General features: G+C 47.1%; 1 protein-coding gene across 1 annotated transcript in view; it reads right to left on the bottom strand.

Moving 5' to 3' along the window:
• Positions 1 to 15,000, bottom strand: part of LOC143121795 (FRAS1-related extracellular matrix protein 2-like) — an 81,488-nt gene that overhangs the window by 30,050 nt on the left and 36,438 nt on the right. The window contains exons 3-6 of the mRNA XM_076282391.1: positions 11,992 to 12,138; positions 7,697 to 7,927; positions 2,069 to 2,194; positions 1,342 to 1,593 (exon numbers count right to left, since the gene is read on the bottom strand). Of these exons, the coding sequence (XP_076138506.1) occupies positions 1,342 to 1,593; positions 2,069 to 2,194; positions 7,697 to 7,927; positions 11,992 to 12,138 (756 nt within the window). The remainder of the gene's footprint in view (positions 1 to 1,341; positions 1,594 to 2,068; positions 2,195 to 7,696; positions 7,928 to 11,991; positions 12,139 to 15,000) is intronic.

The raw sequence follows: 15,000 nt of genomic DNA, 5'->3' as shown, positions 1-15,000 counted from the left end.
GGCAAGCCCTGGAGGTGGTGTTAAACAAAGAGGCATGGGGAGAGGAGATATGCCAGAGAATCACCTCCAGCCTCCAGACACACCCTGGAGATGGGCGATATGGGCTACCCCCACAGGCACTACAAAACACACACCTTCAACTATGAGTGCACACACACACACACACAAACACACACACAAACTTTCAAATGTGCCAAACACATACTGTACTTTTTAGCCCTTTTGCATTTTCTTACAAAGAGACTATGTCTGCACAGTGTGAAAACATCGACTAGACCTTTCAACTTTGTACTTTCTGATGTGCGTCTAATGAATCTCTAAATCCCATGAGGCCGTCAGTAGCACAATTAAAAAACAACAACCATAACACACCAGCCACTTCATTTGTAGAATAGTACACTAATTCAAATGATGCCTGAGGAGTGTGTGTGGGTGTGTCTGCAATTGTGTGTGTGTTTGTGTGTGTGTGTGTGTGTGTGTGTGTGTGTGTGTGTGTGTGTGTGTGTGTGTGTGCCCTACAACAGAGTGTGTGCGTTTTCTCTTTTGGTTTTCATGCCTCACAAATCACTTTTTAAAGACCCCCTTTTCCAACACACACATTTTTCTTCAATACAAATCTCTCATATGAATTCAGGGTTCATTCCCGCATTGCAGTAGACCTTGACAGCACAATAACCCCCGGCTTTGGGATGAAGCGTCTCGCCTAAATATCCTATTTGTCATTCAGACAACGATTCATACCCAAAAAAAGATGTATTTCTAACTTAAAAGTTCTACCTGATGTTATTTTCCACCTGATTAGGTTTTGGCACACATAACATCCTACCTAGCGACCTATGCTAACTGCATCTCTCTGTTCTCCAGTGACCTTGTCCCATGATACACCTCATCTCCTCGCCACCTATCACCTTCTTCTCATTGAGTCAGATAGAGGGCAGTTTAAAATACAGACAGGGAGCCCTAAGCCCTCAATGGTCAATGGTCAAGTTCATCTTTAACAATCCTCTGTGCCTCCCTCTCTGAACTGTCAATAAGTAAACACCCTCTTACTGTACATGCATTGTCAGGGATGGACTAGTTGCCACAGAGCGCTTGAAGGATTGTAGGAGCCACATATACAAAATCACTGTTTTCGAGACTTGGATTAGTAGAGTAAGTTCAGGTAAGTGGTCATGAATGCAATTCTGAGGTCATTTCAACCACCTGTGGCCCACCCTGCACTGTGTAGACTCAGGACAGTTGTTGACTGCATGGGGCAGGCATTTCTTACTATTTGCCTGGGAAGGGTCAAAATAAGGTCAAAGGTCAGCCGAGGTCAAAGGTCAAGCCCAGAGGCCTTACCGTCATCCATGTCGGGCAGGATGGTCACCCGGGCGGAGGGGAACTCGGAGTCCAGGCGGCCGCCCATGGGCATGCTGAGGGTCACGTTGAAGCTCTCCTCGGGCTCGTAGAGCGAGTCGTCGATGATGACCACACGGCACGGCTTTTCCGTCTCGTCCTTGTCGAAGCGCACCATGCTGTTGTGCTCTTCCGACCTCGAGATGTAGTCGGAGTAAGAGAGCACGGTCGTTGGCACCGTACCCGTGGCCGTCGCTGAACACAGAGAAACACAGCAGAGCCGGACATCACATATGGTCTCAGAGAAATAATATGGACAGTGCTGTGGTCTCTACATGCTGGTGAGCTGTGGATGTGTATGTAGGCCATGACAAAAATGACATTATTAATAAATTATATGATAGTGTATTATGTATAGCATTATATGCACGCAATAATGTACATTATTTATATACAATGTTCTATTTAAAATAATGTGTACATTATTTATCATTATTTTATTTTATTTGGGGATTAAATGTATATCTGAGAGCAAACTTTTACTGTACAGAGCCCTTCATCAACATACTGCACCACAGTCACTGGAATAAACACACACAAACACATACACACCCTCTCTCACTGTCTCTGTTGCACACACACACACACACACACACACACACACACACACACACACACACACACACACACACACACACACACACACACACACACACACACACACACACACCTTGCTGGGTGAAGCAGAGGACCATGAGCTCCTGGCTGACGTCTCCGCTGCGCCTGACGGGGATGAGCAGCTCTCCGATGTCCTCCTCTATGGTGTAGGTGTCCGAGGGGATGAACACGGTGGACTCTGCAGGAGAGGGGTGAACAGAGACACCAACCATCATTCCTCTTCATGCCAACACAGGGGAAAAGTTACCGCAGCTTCGATGGGCCAGGCTGGTGGCTGGGATGTGTCGTATTAGAGAGGACCTTTATTGGTCCAGGTGTAGAGTGGATATCAGTGTTAAGAGAAAATAAAGAGGATATACTCTATACCCAGACAGCACAGAAATGTACAGATATAGAAATGTACAAACACAGAAAAGTGCAGACAGAAATGTAAAGGTGAAGGTAAAAATAAGTGCGGTTTAGAAGACGCTTTTGTGTCTGACAAAGCATGAAACCATGCTATGAAATTGGGCATTTTGTCTCAGATATTTCAAAGGTACAGACAAAACTCCTTCAATTTGCATGGAAATGGCTACGATTTCCAGACAGAAACAACATTACGCTCAAGATGGAGAGAGTGTGAAGAATAATACATCCTGAGAGTGACTCCGTGGGACTAATAAGGAGCGAGGCCTTTCCGATACGTTGCCCACCTTTGTCCACCCCATCACCCCCCCTCTCTCCCCCTCTCCTCCTGTTGTGCATGCATAACCTTTGATCAAACTGTCCGCCTGTTTCCTGGCTTATCGGACTGCACTCAGCCCCGGCACAGGCACACCGATAATCGCCATCAGAGCTCACAGAGAAACAACGCCTCCAACCCTGAAGGCGAAAAGCGATGTGGGTCCCTCGCAGTGGAGAACGAGGGAAAAAAGGAGGGAGAGAGAATTGTGTGTGTGAGGTGCGGAAGGGGACGACGGACGGTGAGGTGTCACTGCGTGTGTGTCGGTGCGATAGGAAAAACTAACAAATGCCCCCAAGGCCCTGAGTGAGGAACGGACTGGACTAAAGATGCGTTTAATCTTCCGTTTGGTTTGTGAGTCACGCCGAACGAGAGAGAGAGAACAGAGAGAGAGACAGAGAGACATCGCAAATGTCATGAATGATTCAGATGTGGAAGCCACGTCTCCTGCTGATCAGCCATTTTACACACACACACACACACATGAAGTGTGTGCATAATTGTGTTTAAATGTTTTCCTTTCATTTGGTTACTTGTGGTTTCTCATCTAACCTCCCCCTCATTTTTTTTCTTCCTGTTTCTCGTCCCTTATTCCCCCTTCATCTCTTCCTCTCTCTATCTCTATCTCCTCTCTCCCACTCTTTATCAAGCCTTGTTTAATCTTCGCTCAACCTCTCTTCCTTTCACATCTTTCTCTCTTATCCTCTCCTTTCTCCCTCTCCTATATCCTTTCTCTCTCTCTCTCTCTCTCTCTCTCTCTCCACCCCTCCCCCCTCATTCTCTGTCTTTGGCAGTTAGACTTGTCCACACTAAGAAAGTAAACAGAGAAGACAGGTTCTCTTCCCCTTCCCTCCCTTGTCCTCCTCCTCTCTCCCCTATGCTCTCCCCCTCTCCTCTCTTCCCCCTGCCCTCTCCTCTCCACTTCTATCCCCCTCCTCTCTTCCCCCTTTCCTACCCTCTCCTCTACTCTCTACTCTTATCCCCCTCTTCTCTCCTCTCCTCTCCTGTCTTCTCCAGGGCAGGCTGGCACGGCTGCAGAGCTGGGCGTCCAGGAGCTGAGTACCGGCAGGCACTTGTGATCCCTGAGCTCTGCTCTCTCTCTCTCTCTCTCTCTCTCTCTCTCTCTCTCTCTCGCTCTCAGGCTGCCCTGCCTCTCTGACACATAAACGAGGTGTCAGCCTCCCAGTGCAAGCCTTACACATTATCCTCCCTTAGACACACACGCACATACACACGAACATACACACGCACACACACGCACACATACACACACACATGCACGCATGCACATACACACACACACATACAGTACACACACACACACACACACACACACACACACGCGCGCACACACACACACACACACACACACACACACACACACACTCCCCCTCCTATCCTACTCTCAGCTTCAGCTTTCAGCTAAGCCCCTGAGGGGGTCTCTCAGCACCAATTATGGACTGAGAAACAAGCAGGACAACAGCTCAGGAGTTTGCGAGGCTAAGCTGGCATCTTAATGGCACTGCTGTAGGTTGCCATCTATTCCCCTCTGCAATCCATTCCTGCTTCACTGCACTGCCATCTCGCATGACACAAAAAACACTAGGTGCTTTATATTCATGCACTATACAGTACCAATTGACAACATGCCCACAGTATATGCATTGCATGTGTAGAGAGGTTTTACTGTTAGGTTCTCTGCTTACTGTTTTCTATTCAGCCTATATCCTTATCTCACTCCACTCCTTGTTTCTTTCTATATTCCTTCTTCCGATTTTCTTAACCCTGTTTGTGTGTGTGTGCGTGTGTGTTAGAGAGAGTGTGAGTGTGTGTGTGTGTGTGTGTGTGTGTGTGTGTGTGTGTGTGTGTGTGTGTGTGAGAGAGAGAGATAGAGTGAGTGTTTGTGTTTGTGTGCATGCGCAAGACACCTTTTTTGTATGTGTCTGCATGTGTGTATATGTGTTTGTGTAAAAACACTGCATTTTATTACTGAGAGGGTTTTGCATTTACTGAGGTATTTTATGACAGCTGAGATTTACTTGGTTGCCTCCTTAATGACTAAATGCAGTATCTCAGCAGTCTTAGGTCTGAGTGTGTTACGCTAACCTGTCAGTTCTAAGACAGGCTTTCATGTAGCATCAGAGACACTGTGCCTGACATTCCTTTGATTTGCCCCCCCTGGGGTGTACAACTTCATAACAATTTATTAAGCGACAAAAATCCTGCTTGTATGACATTTGGTGATGTGATTATTCTGTAAACAGCAGGACTGCCACAAAATATGAATTTTCTTCCTAAAAACAGACAATTTTTAGCAACATATGATTTCTCAGGGGATATTCCTGTTGTTTCTAAGACTAGATTCACACCTGTGTAATTTCTCAGCTCTGTCGATCTATATTTTGTACATGTGTGAATATGTCAATTCTGAGAGTGTCAAACTTGTTTGTCTTACTAGAGCAGTGATTCTTAAACTAGGGGTCGCCAAAAACTTCCATGGGGTCGCCAATTATTTTCTGTATTCAGTCTGAAATTATTATTAGGTGAAACAAAGGAAAATTATATTGGCCTTTTCTGCCTTTTTCTTATTTACACGCAGTTAAGAGAAGAGAGAGAAATGTTTTCGTCTTTCAACGAGATCTGGTTCAGTCTATGGGCTACTGGTCCGCTGATAGAAACAATGTAACTATCTGCTCCCACTATGCAAACTCTATTTTAGAGTTTGCTATTTTAAGTAAAACAAAACAAAAGACATAGGTAGCCTACTAGCCAAAATGGACAGGTGGCTGCTTAAAAAATTAACAAAAGCTCGGAAGTGCCATCTACCAGTGCGTCTACTCATCCGTGATCCTCAGATGGGACAAGTCTACAGGCCGGTGAGAATAAAAAAGAACAAACGGCACGATCGGCTTTATCAGAAAGAATTTCTGAAATATGCATTCACTTGCCAAGTTAAAGATAACCTCGACCACCCACAATGTGTGATTTGCGGCGATGTTCTGGCGAATGAGAGCTTAAAACCTGTCAAAATGAAACGACATCTCAAAATACAGATGTCGGCTCAGCACCGTGGAGGAAAATCTCTGTGTCGCCGTATGCAGCATTCCTCCTAGAATTAACTTGCTATGTTCACGGAAGCATGCCCACCCTTCCCATTGAAATTGTTAAAGATAGTAAACCAGAAAAGGGAAATAAAAAATACTGTTATTGTTATCGCCATAAATATAATTAATGTAACGTTGTAGGCCTAATGCTGCATGTGTATGTGTGTGTGCGCGCGCGCTAGCACATATCGCTCTGATCTGATATGGCGGCAGCCTACACTTGTTTAATCGTGGTTTGGTTTTCTCGGTTCTTGTTCATATGGAGTAAATAAAACAAATGACTTTGCTTTCTAGTTTTTGCTTGATTTAGTTGTTAACGTTTGAGGGGGGTATTTGAGTAAGGACTTAGAATGGGTTTGGGGTAAGTGGGGTCGCCAGACCTCGCCATACTATTTTGTGGGGTCGCCAGACAAAAAGTTTAAGAACCACTGTACTAGAGTATAACAAGCACTTACTATATACTTCCATGCCTACCCCTCCTTCAAATCTTATATGGACCCTTTTTTTATGAACATTTCTATTACTCTACTGCAAACTTGGATTCTTTCCCTCTTCTGTTCATTTTTGTAAAATCAAACACGATACAATTACAGCCAAACACTTTACAAGCATATGGGATCTCAAAAATCTATTGAATTAGTGATTGTTTTTCGCTGATGATAATTTCGAGAAAGTATGATCTATAAAGAGTGAATGGTGAAGCAGAGTAAACAGAAAACCAGAAGAAAAGAACACGTGTTCACTGTCAGACAGACAAGAAGGAAACAAAAACACATATGGAAATAAACAGAGACAGACAAGCTGACATCTTGTACAGACAGACAGAAAGACAGACAGACAGACAGTTACTCAGACAGACAGACAGGAAGGCAGGCAGACAGACAGAGAAACAGGCAGACAGACAGATAGCATGTGCTGGCCCCTGGACTCTCTGCTGGCGCCTGGCTGCTAGTCGACGGAACCGCCGCTCTGCTATGTGTGTCTGTGTGTGTGTGCGTGTGTGCGTGTGTGCGTGTGTGTGTGTGTGTATGTGTATGTGTGTGTGTGTGTGTGTGTGTGTGTGTGTTGTGACTGATGAGGATTTCATGCTATGATTAAGATGCAGTCCAGTGTGCAGGCCATGCAGGGTCTGGTGCTGGAACTGGAGCTGAGGGTGTGAGGGAGGCACACACTCTTACAGACAGCCCCCACTAACAAGCCCCACATGGAGGAATGGGAGGAAGGGGATGGGGGCAGTGCGGGGCAGGGGGGGTGAGAGCTCACACTCAGCCAGGCCAGAACACAGCCTGACATCTCACATCCCAACTCCAACTTGTTGTTGTGGACAGAAGCTTTACATTTGACCCTTTCCCCCTCTGTTTGTGAGTTGTTATTTTCTGTTGTTGTATATGCTGGCAGAGCATGGATAGGAGCAGCTTCTGTTTTAGACTTTACGTAATGCTGCCCTGTCCAAACTGGGTGCAGTCTGTAAATAAAATATTAGCACCTGCCCACCGGCCACCAGCCAGTTCAAGCGCGACAATAAAATATAACGGACCATAAAAAAAGCTGTGGAAAACCAATGCAGTAATTCCTTGCCACACTTGGCCCGTGACTGCTGACGGAGCAATATTAAGGAGATTGCCACTGGGAGATAGTAATGACTATGTGGCTTGAAGTAATATTCTCCTCAAATTTGATACCGTTTTGACAGCTAGTTTTTATTTCCAGTAATATCCAGTAGGTGAGTGGGGTTTCCCTCATTGGTCATCTGGATTTTAGAGCATAAAAGGCTAATAAAATGGACATGGGCTCTCATGAACTGTCTTTTTGAAGGACTGCTGGAAGGGTTGTTTAATAGAGAACAGGTGCTCACCGTCGCCTGGGTCGACAATCTCCACAGTGGCCACCTCAGGGAACTCCAGAGCGCCCATGACCGGCTCGGACAGAACAATCTGGAAGGTCTCCGACTGCTCGTACTCGTTGTCACTCAGGATGCGCACCTTCCAAGTGGCGGTGGTCTGCCCTGGGTTAAACTGTACCTGCTTCTGGGCCTTGCCCCGGAAGTCCTTGTCTCTCTTCGCTGTGCCGTCCTTAGTGCCAATGCCTGAGGAGAGAGATGAAAGAAGATGAGGCAAATATTTTGATCTCCTTTCTAGAGGCATCTGGACAACAGGGTATGATTCACTGAGTAAGTGTGCTATTAAAACATTTACACACGATGATGTTGCTTCCCATCCCGAGGGCAAAGCGTAGAGGTGGAGGACTCCGTAGGCGCTAATATTTTATGTCTGTTTGTTTTTTAATATGCCTTCAGAAATCAGTCCACTTTCACCATTTAGCATCGAGCTAATGCCAATGTAGCCACTAATTACTTTGGACAGACCAATCCACATCAAAGGAAAGTGTATTTTCAAATATAAATGAGGGCTGTGCTTTTTGGAGTAGAATCCACGACCGGAGATGCTAACTGTTTTAGCAGTGAAAAACCCCCACATGTGATGCAACTGCACTGCAATGGCACCCTCTGATTCGCTCGCCGTGTCCCAGAAGGAGAGGCCCTGGCTTCCTATTAGGCAGTGACAACGACCGCGAGTTGACAACGTGCCCCGACAGCCAAAGATATTAGCCTTGCCGTCAGTCAACAGGGTGTCCGTGGGTGGTGGCACCCAATCAGCTCTGACCTGATTCTTCTCAAACCCAACCCCCTCCCCCCTTCCCACCCACACCCCATCCACCCCTCTTCCTGAAGAAGAGTAGGAGGAACCACCACCTACGCCTTTTTGGATACCCTGCAGGGTTTTTTGATAAGGAGGGCGTGTGTTGTGCCCACACTTCTGTTTTGGTAGTGGGTGGTGGTGGGGGTACCTGTTTGGGGAAGGGAATGGAGATTGCACCAGCATGAAACCAATACACACACACATACACACAGAGACTCACACACACAGAGCACACTCAGCAGGAGGGCACCAGTAAATAAAACATTACTGTGCGCATCTTGCCAGTCACATGGGTCAGTTATGGGGGGTGGAGGGCAAAGTGGAGATGAATAAACAGGAATAAGCAGGGTGGAGGAGTGGAGGACTGGAGGAGTGGAGGACTGGAGGAGTGGAGGACTGGAGGACTGGAGGAGTGGAGAAGGGGAGGACCACTGAAAACCTGGGGAGCCGCCCTCGTTACGGAGCTACTTTGGGAACTTCTCCCAGCATAGAGTAGGGGGTTGACATGGAGTGATGGGGGGATTGGATGTGCTAAGAGAGAGCGAGAGAGAGAGAGAGAGTAATGGAGAGAGAAGAGAAAGGAGGAGGAGGATAGGAGCCAAAACTTCTTTCTTTGAAGAAAATGAAGGAAAAAGCAGGAGGGCTTTGATTTAGCAGAACAGAGGCAAAAAAAGTATGGAGGAGAAGGAAAAAAATTCCCACTGATACCATCCCCAACACACATACACACACACACACAAATTGAGTTTTTTCCTCTGTAAAGAGAACCAAATTGAATGGAATCGAATTAGCTCAATGGAGCTCCAGACCCCATGCCTTCAAAGGGCATATGTCGGGTGGAGGCCTGCGTGCGCCGCCGTTCAGTCCCCGTCTCCCTCTCAGTGGGGTGGAGCCTCTTTCTGCCTCCCACCCGCCTCTCTCCCAGCTGCTACCTGCCGCGCGCACAAAATGGGCCACCAAAAATATTCTAGAAAACGTCTATCTTCCCTTTATTTCTCTCTTCTCTCTTTTCCCCCCTTTTTTTTCGACTTTAGTCATGGCTGCTTTTCATCGGCATTTCAGCAGGGTGTGGGGACAGGGTAAAAACGTCCTCGTGCTCGCTCGGCTGGGGGTGGAGGCTTCAGCTTTCACGTCCTTCCAAGTCTCTTATCAGACGAGCGTTAGCTAGCACTGCGCCGCGCGAGCGCTAATGCCAGATAGCCAGGCACGGCTCAGCTTGGTCCCGGGCCCTGCCCAGCCGGCTGTGCACACACACGCCTGTCTGTGAGCTCTTTGTTCTTGTGGGGTCGTAATCAGGCTCTCTCTCTCTTTTTCTATGCCCCCCCCCCCAACCCTCATCATGTCTAAGGTCACCCTGCAAACAGGGAGGACTCCAGCAGTCTGATCCCGACACAGAGGTTTAGTCTGGGGCAGAACTGGCCCCTGATCTCCACATAAAGGGGCTATAGTGTCAGGGTCGATCGCTATCTGGGATGCTCCCAAGGTGAGCCTGATTCTCTCTCATGACCTTCACTGGTCATGCCGGAGGTCAGAGCTTATGGAGAAAGTGTGTGTGTGTGTGTGGGTTGGGGGGGGGGTGCTCACCACATGTTCAGCCTTCAGTTCACCCTCACAAAGCAACAGAATGCACAGTAACCGCATGGCAGGGTTCTCTGTCCCACTGTTCTGATGTTGAAGGGCAAGCCAGTCTTCAATATGCAGTGTGCACATATTCAACATATTCAGAGTGTACATACGGCACACATGGCAATACTGGCCTTGTTATGCTTTAGAAGGGTGAGATGCTATCACAATCAATGGAAAACTAAAGAACATAATAAGTCTCTACTGATGACTTATTTATATTCTGATTGAGCATACATATTTCAGCTAATGCAGTCATGAACATAAATGTATAAACATAGCTTGCACTGCAGTGTGCAGTCAACCTATTTCAGTAGTGAAAAGCACCCTGTTCAAACAGAAAAAAACATTCAGTTCACGCCAGGTCTCATAAAAATCTAAACTGGAATAAAGTGAATAAAGGAGCTGTACACTATACAGACAGAAGAATTGAAAGCCTGACATCACACCCATAAGAACTTCAAAGACATCTCGTTCTGAATCCATAGGTATTCGTATGGAGTTGGTCCCCTCTTTGCAGCTGTAACATCTTCTACTCTTTTGGGAAGAATTTCCCCAAGATTTTAGAATATCTGCAATCTTTTGCCCATTCGTTCAGAAGAGCATTTGTGAGGTCAAGCACTGATGTTGGACAGGAAGGCCTGGATTGTAGTCTCTCTTCTACAGTAGTTCACCCCAAAGGTGTTTGATGGTACAGAGAAACCTGTTCTCTGTGGGCAAGTGCATTAGATCACCTTCCCCTCACCCTCGGTTCTCTGAAGTCTGACCCTCTCTTGCGAAAGAGCAGTTCCTCCAAAGAGGTTCTCTGATAACCAATGTGGCCCAGAGTGAAGCTCTATCTACCTGACGAGGAGGCTTCAGTCTGTCACTATCAGCACCCTGATGTGCCATTATGCAGGGAGGGACAAGGTGAGAGGAGCAAATTCTCAAAGACAGCATCAGGTTTAACACTGCATTTGCACAATGACTTCAGATGCATTTGAAATGCACATATTTTAGATGTGAAAAGATGAACACCTTTGTCAGCTCTGCTCTTTGCCTGGAGACAGTCTGGCAGTGAGACCCAGACACTTAGCACCATGAACTTTGTTCTCTCCCCCGAGAGAAGAGACGGCTGAACTTAAATGTCAGACTTGAACATGAACAGTCGCAGGCTGCACAAAGCAAAACGCAGAATGAGAAGATCAAGCATAGGTGCATTAGTGTGTGTGTGTGTGTGTGTGTGTGTGTGTGTGTGTGTGTGTGTGTGTGTGTGTGTGTGGCAATGTGTGTATGGAACACTATTCCTAAAAAAAGTGGAAAGTGACACTGCAAAATAGCAAGAGGAAGAGCCAGGCGCCAAAAATTCCGGTCAGAACCCTGAGCCGTGAGGTCTGCTGTAGCGGTTGTTTATACTGGCATGGAAGCGTGCCATGAGAAAGTAGAACCCTCCTCATGGTAGAGAGCCAGTCTAGGTCAGGATGTCCTGGGAATAAAAATCATCATCTCTAAACGACTCCCATTACGGCATCAAAAAACAATATTTACAAACACTTATATAAACAATCTCCCAGAATTAAAAATTTTAAAGATAGCAATATTTCCCCCTTATTCACATTGTAAATCAATGCCAAGGCTTACAAACCATGTATTAGCCAAGCTGACACGGCAGAGTTTACGTGGGTGTTTGCTTGTATTTGAATTTCTGCAGGTTCAGAAATCTGAATGGCATATGATGATATGATGTATCTTTTATTACACTGTGTGATTTTATTTTATTTTGATTTGATTTTATGTGTCGTTCCCTAGTGGTGTGACTTGGTGGTGAGGTGAGAACTGCTCGACTCACTGACGAAGGACGTCTCCCCCAGGAAGCCCCTTCTTCTCAGCACCACCTCCAGGACCTTGGCCTCCTCGTCCACCACGTAGTGCTCCTTCTCCAGGGAGATCCAGGCCCAGTTGAGGCGAAACTGCTGGTTCTTCAGCTTATTTCCCCCTGCAAGCACAGCACACATACACGGCATGTTACTCTAATTAGTCTGAGGCTAGTGTAAGAGTCAGGTCACACACACATAGACACACGTGGAAACACACACACTAATACACACACACACACACACACTAATACACACACACACACACTAATACACACACACACGTGCGCACACACACACACACACACACACACACACACACACACACACACACACACACACACACACACATACACACACACACACATGCACATAAAGAGTCTCTTTAACTTTCCAGAATCCAGTGGCACACATTACCTTTCAACCATCAAAGTAATTAGGTCTTTACAACACAAGTGTAGTGCCTAGCCTGTACATGTATCCAGTCCACAACTCGCTGTTCCTGTTTACAGTACAAATAAGCATGGGATTTTGTCATGAACCCACCATCCATTCCTCAATTCTCAATTCTAAAGTTTTATCCAAAACCACTTAAGGCGCCGTTACAGTAAGCCCCGTACTTCACTCCATCAGCAGTTGCTCATCCTGCTAAAGGGTAAAACAGCACCCAGGGCTGTGTGGGTGGGTAGGCAGTTCTACAGGTCAAGTACAAACCACCACCATTAAAATGCTCGAGTTCTACATTTATGAAAAACATAACAAACTGAGCGAGAAAATAAATCGGCCATGGCACCAGCACCATTGTGCGTGTCAGTTCCCCTCTGGCGGCTGCCAGTGCCTGCACCTCGTCTCCCTCCCTGGAGCTCTTCGCGTGGAGTATCAGACAGGAGAACTGAGGCAGAGGGAAAGGGGGGGACACTTTGAGGTATAATTGTCTCTGTTCTAATTACGATGGAGGGGAACGCGCTGGCTGCCTTCCTATCGACATTAAAGTGCTTTAGCACGTCTGTGTTTGAAGGGAGATTCAAAGGCAGGACGCTCCGTTCCTGCAGGGCAGCAGTGCCAGCTATGGTCAGACCACAGACAGAGCCACACACAGACATCAAACACACACACACACACACACAGAGAGAGAGAGAGAGAGAGAGAGAGAGAGAGAGAGAGAGAGAGAGAGAGACACACACATACACACACACAGAAATAAAACAAATGACACACTCTCTGTCTCATAAACACACAGTGCAGGTATGAACATGCGCAAACTAATTTCACTGCTCATCCATACACAGCAAGCATGAACATGAACAAACCACACACACACACACACACACACACACACACACACACACACACACTGAGTTTTTGTCCTCTGTAAAGAGCTGCTGAGGGGAGAGAGGAAGCGTCTCTGCTGGCGTAAATGAGTGCTTAAGAGAGCAGCGTTATGGAGAAGGGCAGTCGGCTGTCCTGAAGAGGCCACACTCACAGCTGTATGGCCATGAATGAGAGACCATAATCCAGGTGACTGCACTCCATGTGTGTGTGTGTGTGTATGTGTGCATGTGTATGGGTGTGGGTTTGTGTGTGTGTGTGTGTCTGTATGTATGTGTGTGTCTGTGTGTGTGTGTGTGTGTGTGTGTGTGTGTGTGTGTGTGTGTGTGTGTGTGTGTGTGGTGTATGTGTGTGTGTGTGTGTGTGTTTTAGTTTATGTGTGTGTGTGTGTGTATGTGTGTGTGTGTGTGTTTGTTTTAGTTTATGTGTGTGTATGGGTGGGTGGTGAAAAGGGAAACCACTGGGGAGGGTCCAGCCCTATTGTCTGGGGGTCTCTGGGTGCTGCGTTTGTTAGTGTTTGTCATCCCCCTTTCCTCTCCTCTCCTCACTTCTCCTCCCCCTCCCATCCCTCTTCCCTCCCTCACTCTCTCTCCCTCTCTCTCTCTCTTTCTCCAGTTGTCACAATCTGTAAATCTGTCACGTCTACACCACCCTGGCCCATTCCCTTTCATGAGTAGGTCACGCATGCACATCCAGCTATGCACGTCCGGTATGCTTAATTGTGTGTGAGCTTATTTATGTATGTGTGTGTGTGTGTGTGTGCATGTGAATGAGTGAGCATGAGAATGGGCTTGTGTGAGCAGATGTGTGTGTGTGTGTGTGTGTGTGTGTGTGTGTGTGTGTGTGCCACACTGAGATCCCCTACGACACCTGTTCCACACTGTTTCATGTGGGCTGACTGTCACCGCCAGCATGGTACATTTCCTTACCTGAGAATTGAATGAGACTATAACACACACGCGACACCTGTGGTGCTTATAGTCTCACAGGTGTCGTGCATTTTATAGTCCCATTCAATTCTCGGGTGCGGAAAAATATGCAACTACGCCGCTGGCCTTCCCACAATGCATCAGTGCATAAGAGGACCCGCATGACAAGAGAGAAGGGCATGGCGATTACAAGCGATGTGACACCAAAACAAAAACACATCACACCGCTCAGATCATCGACAGGCACAAGCAGAGAGAAAGCCATAGGATGGAAGAAAGTCGAGTCTATCATTATTTACAAGTCAGAGAAAACAGAAGAAAAGGCAAAGCGAAGCTCGCTGACAAAATTGCTCTGCTCTCCGCCGACAAAGGGGGAGATTGAAGATGATGGCTGACGCAAATCTGAGGCGATGCCGCGCGGCGTTCAGCTCGCCTGTCGCGTTTGATGCGTTCTCGCCCATAATGGGCTTTGTCAACAAGGTTTTTTGATGAAAGGGAATAGAGAAGGCAGGTTCTTCCTCCCTAGCGCTTCCAAGGCATCTTGGGGCGTCTCGGAGACGAGCGGGAGCGGAGGAGAGGAGACGAGAGCGTCCTGCCGTCAGGAGTCGTAATCTCCGACGTGGTCGGGAGTGGAGCGGAGAGCTGAGGCACGGAGCTAATTACCATGCCGGAGACGGGAATCATCGCCGGATCAGCGCGGAATGAGCCGGCACGGAGAGGCCCGAG

Source organism: Alosa pseudoharengus, unplaced genomic scaffold (assembly GCF_046254945.1).
Source record: "Alosa pseudoharengus isolate Yale_2024_CS ecotype anadromous, Long Island Sound unplaced genomic scaffold, YU_APseudo_1.1 YU_APseudo_1.1_scf_13, whole genome shotgun sequence".
Classification (NCBI taxonomy): Eukaryota; Metazoa; Chordata; class Actinopteri; order Clupeiformes; family Clupeidae; genus Alosa; species Alosa pseudoharengus.
Note: the sequence above shows the minus strand (reverse complement) of the source record. Positions and strands in the feature narration are given on the sequence as shown.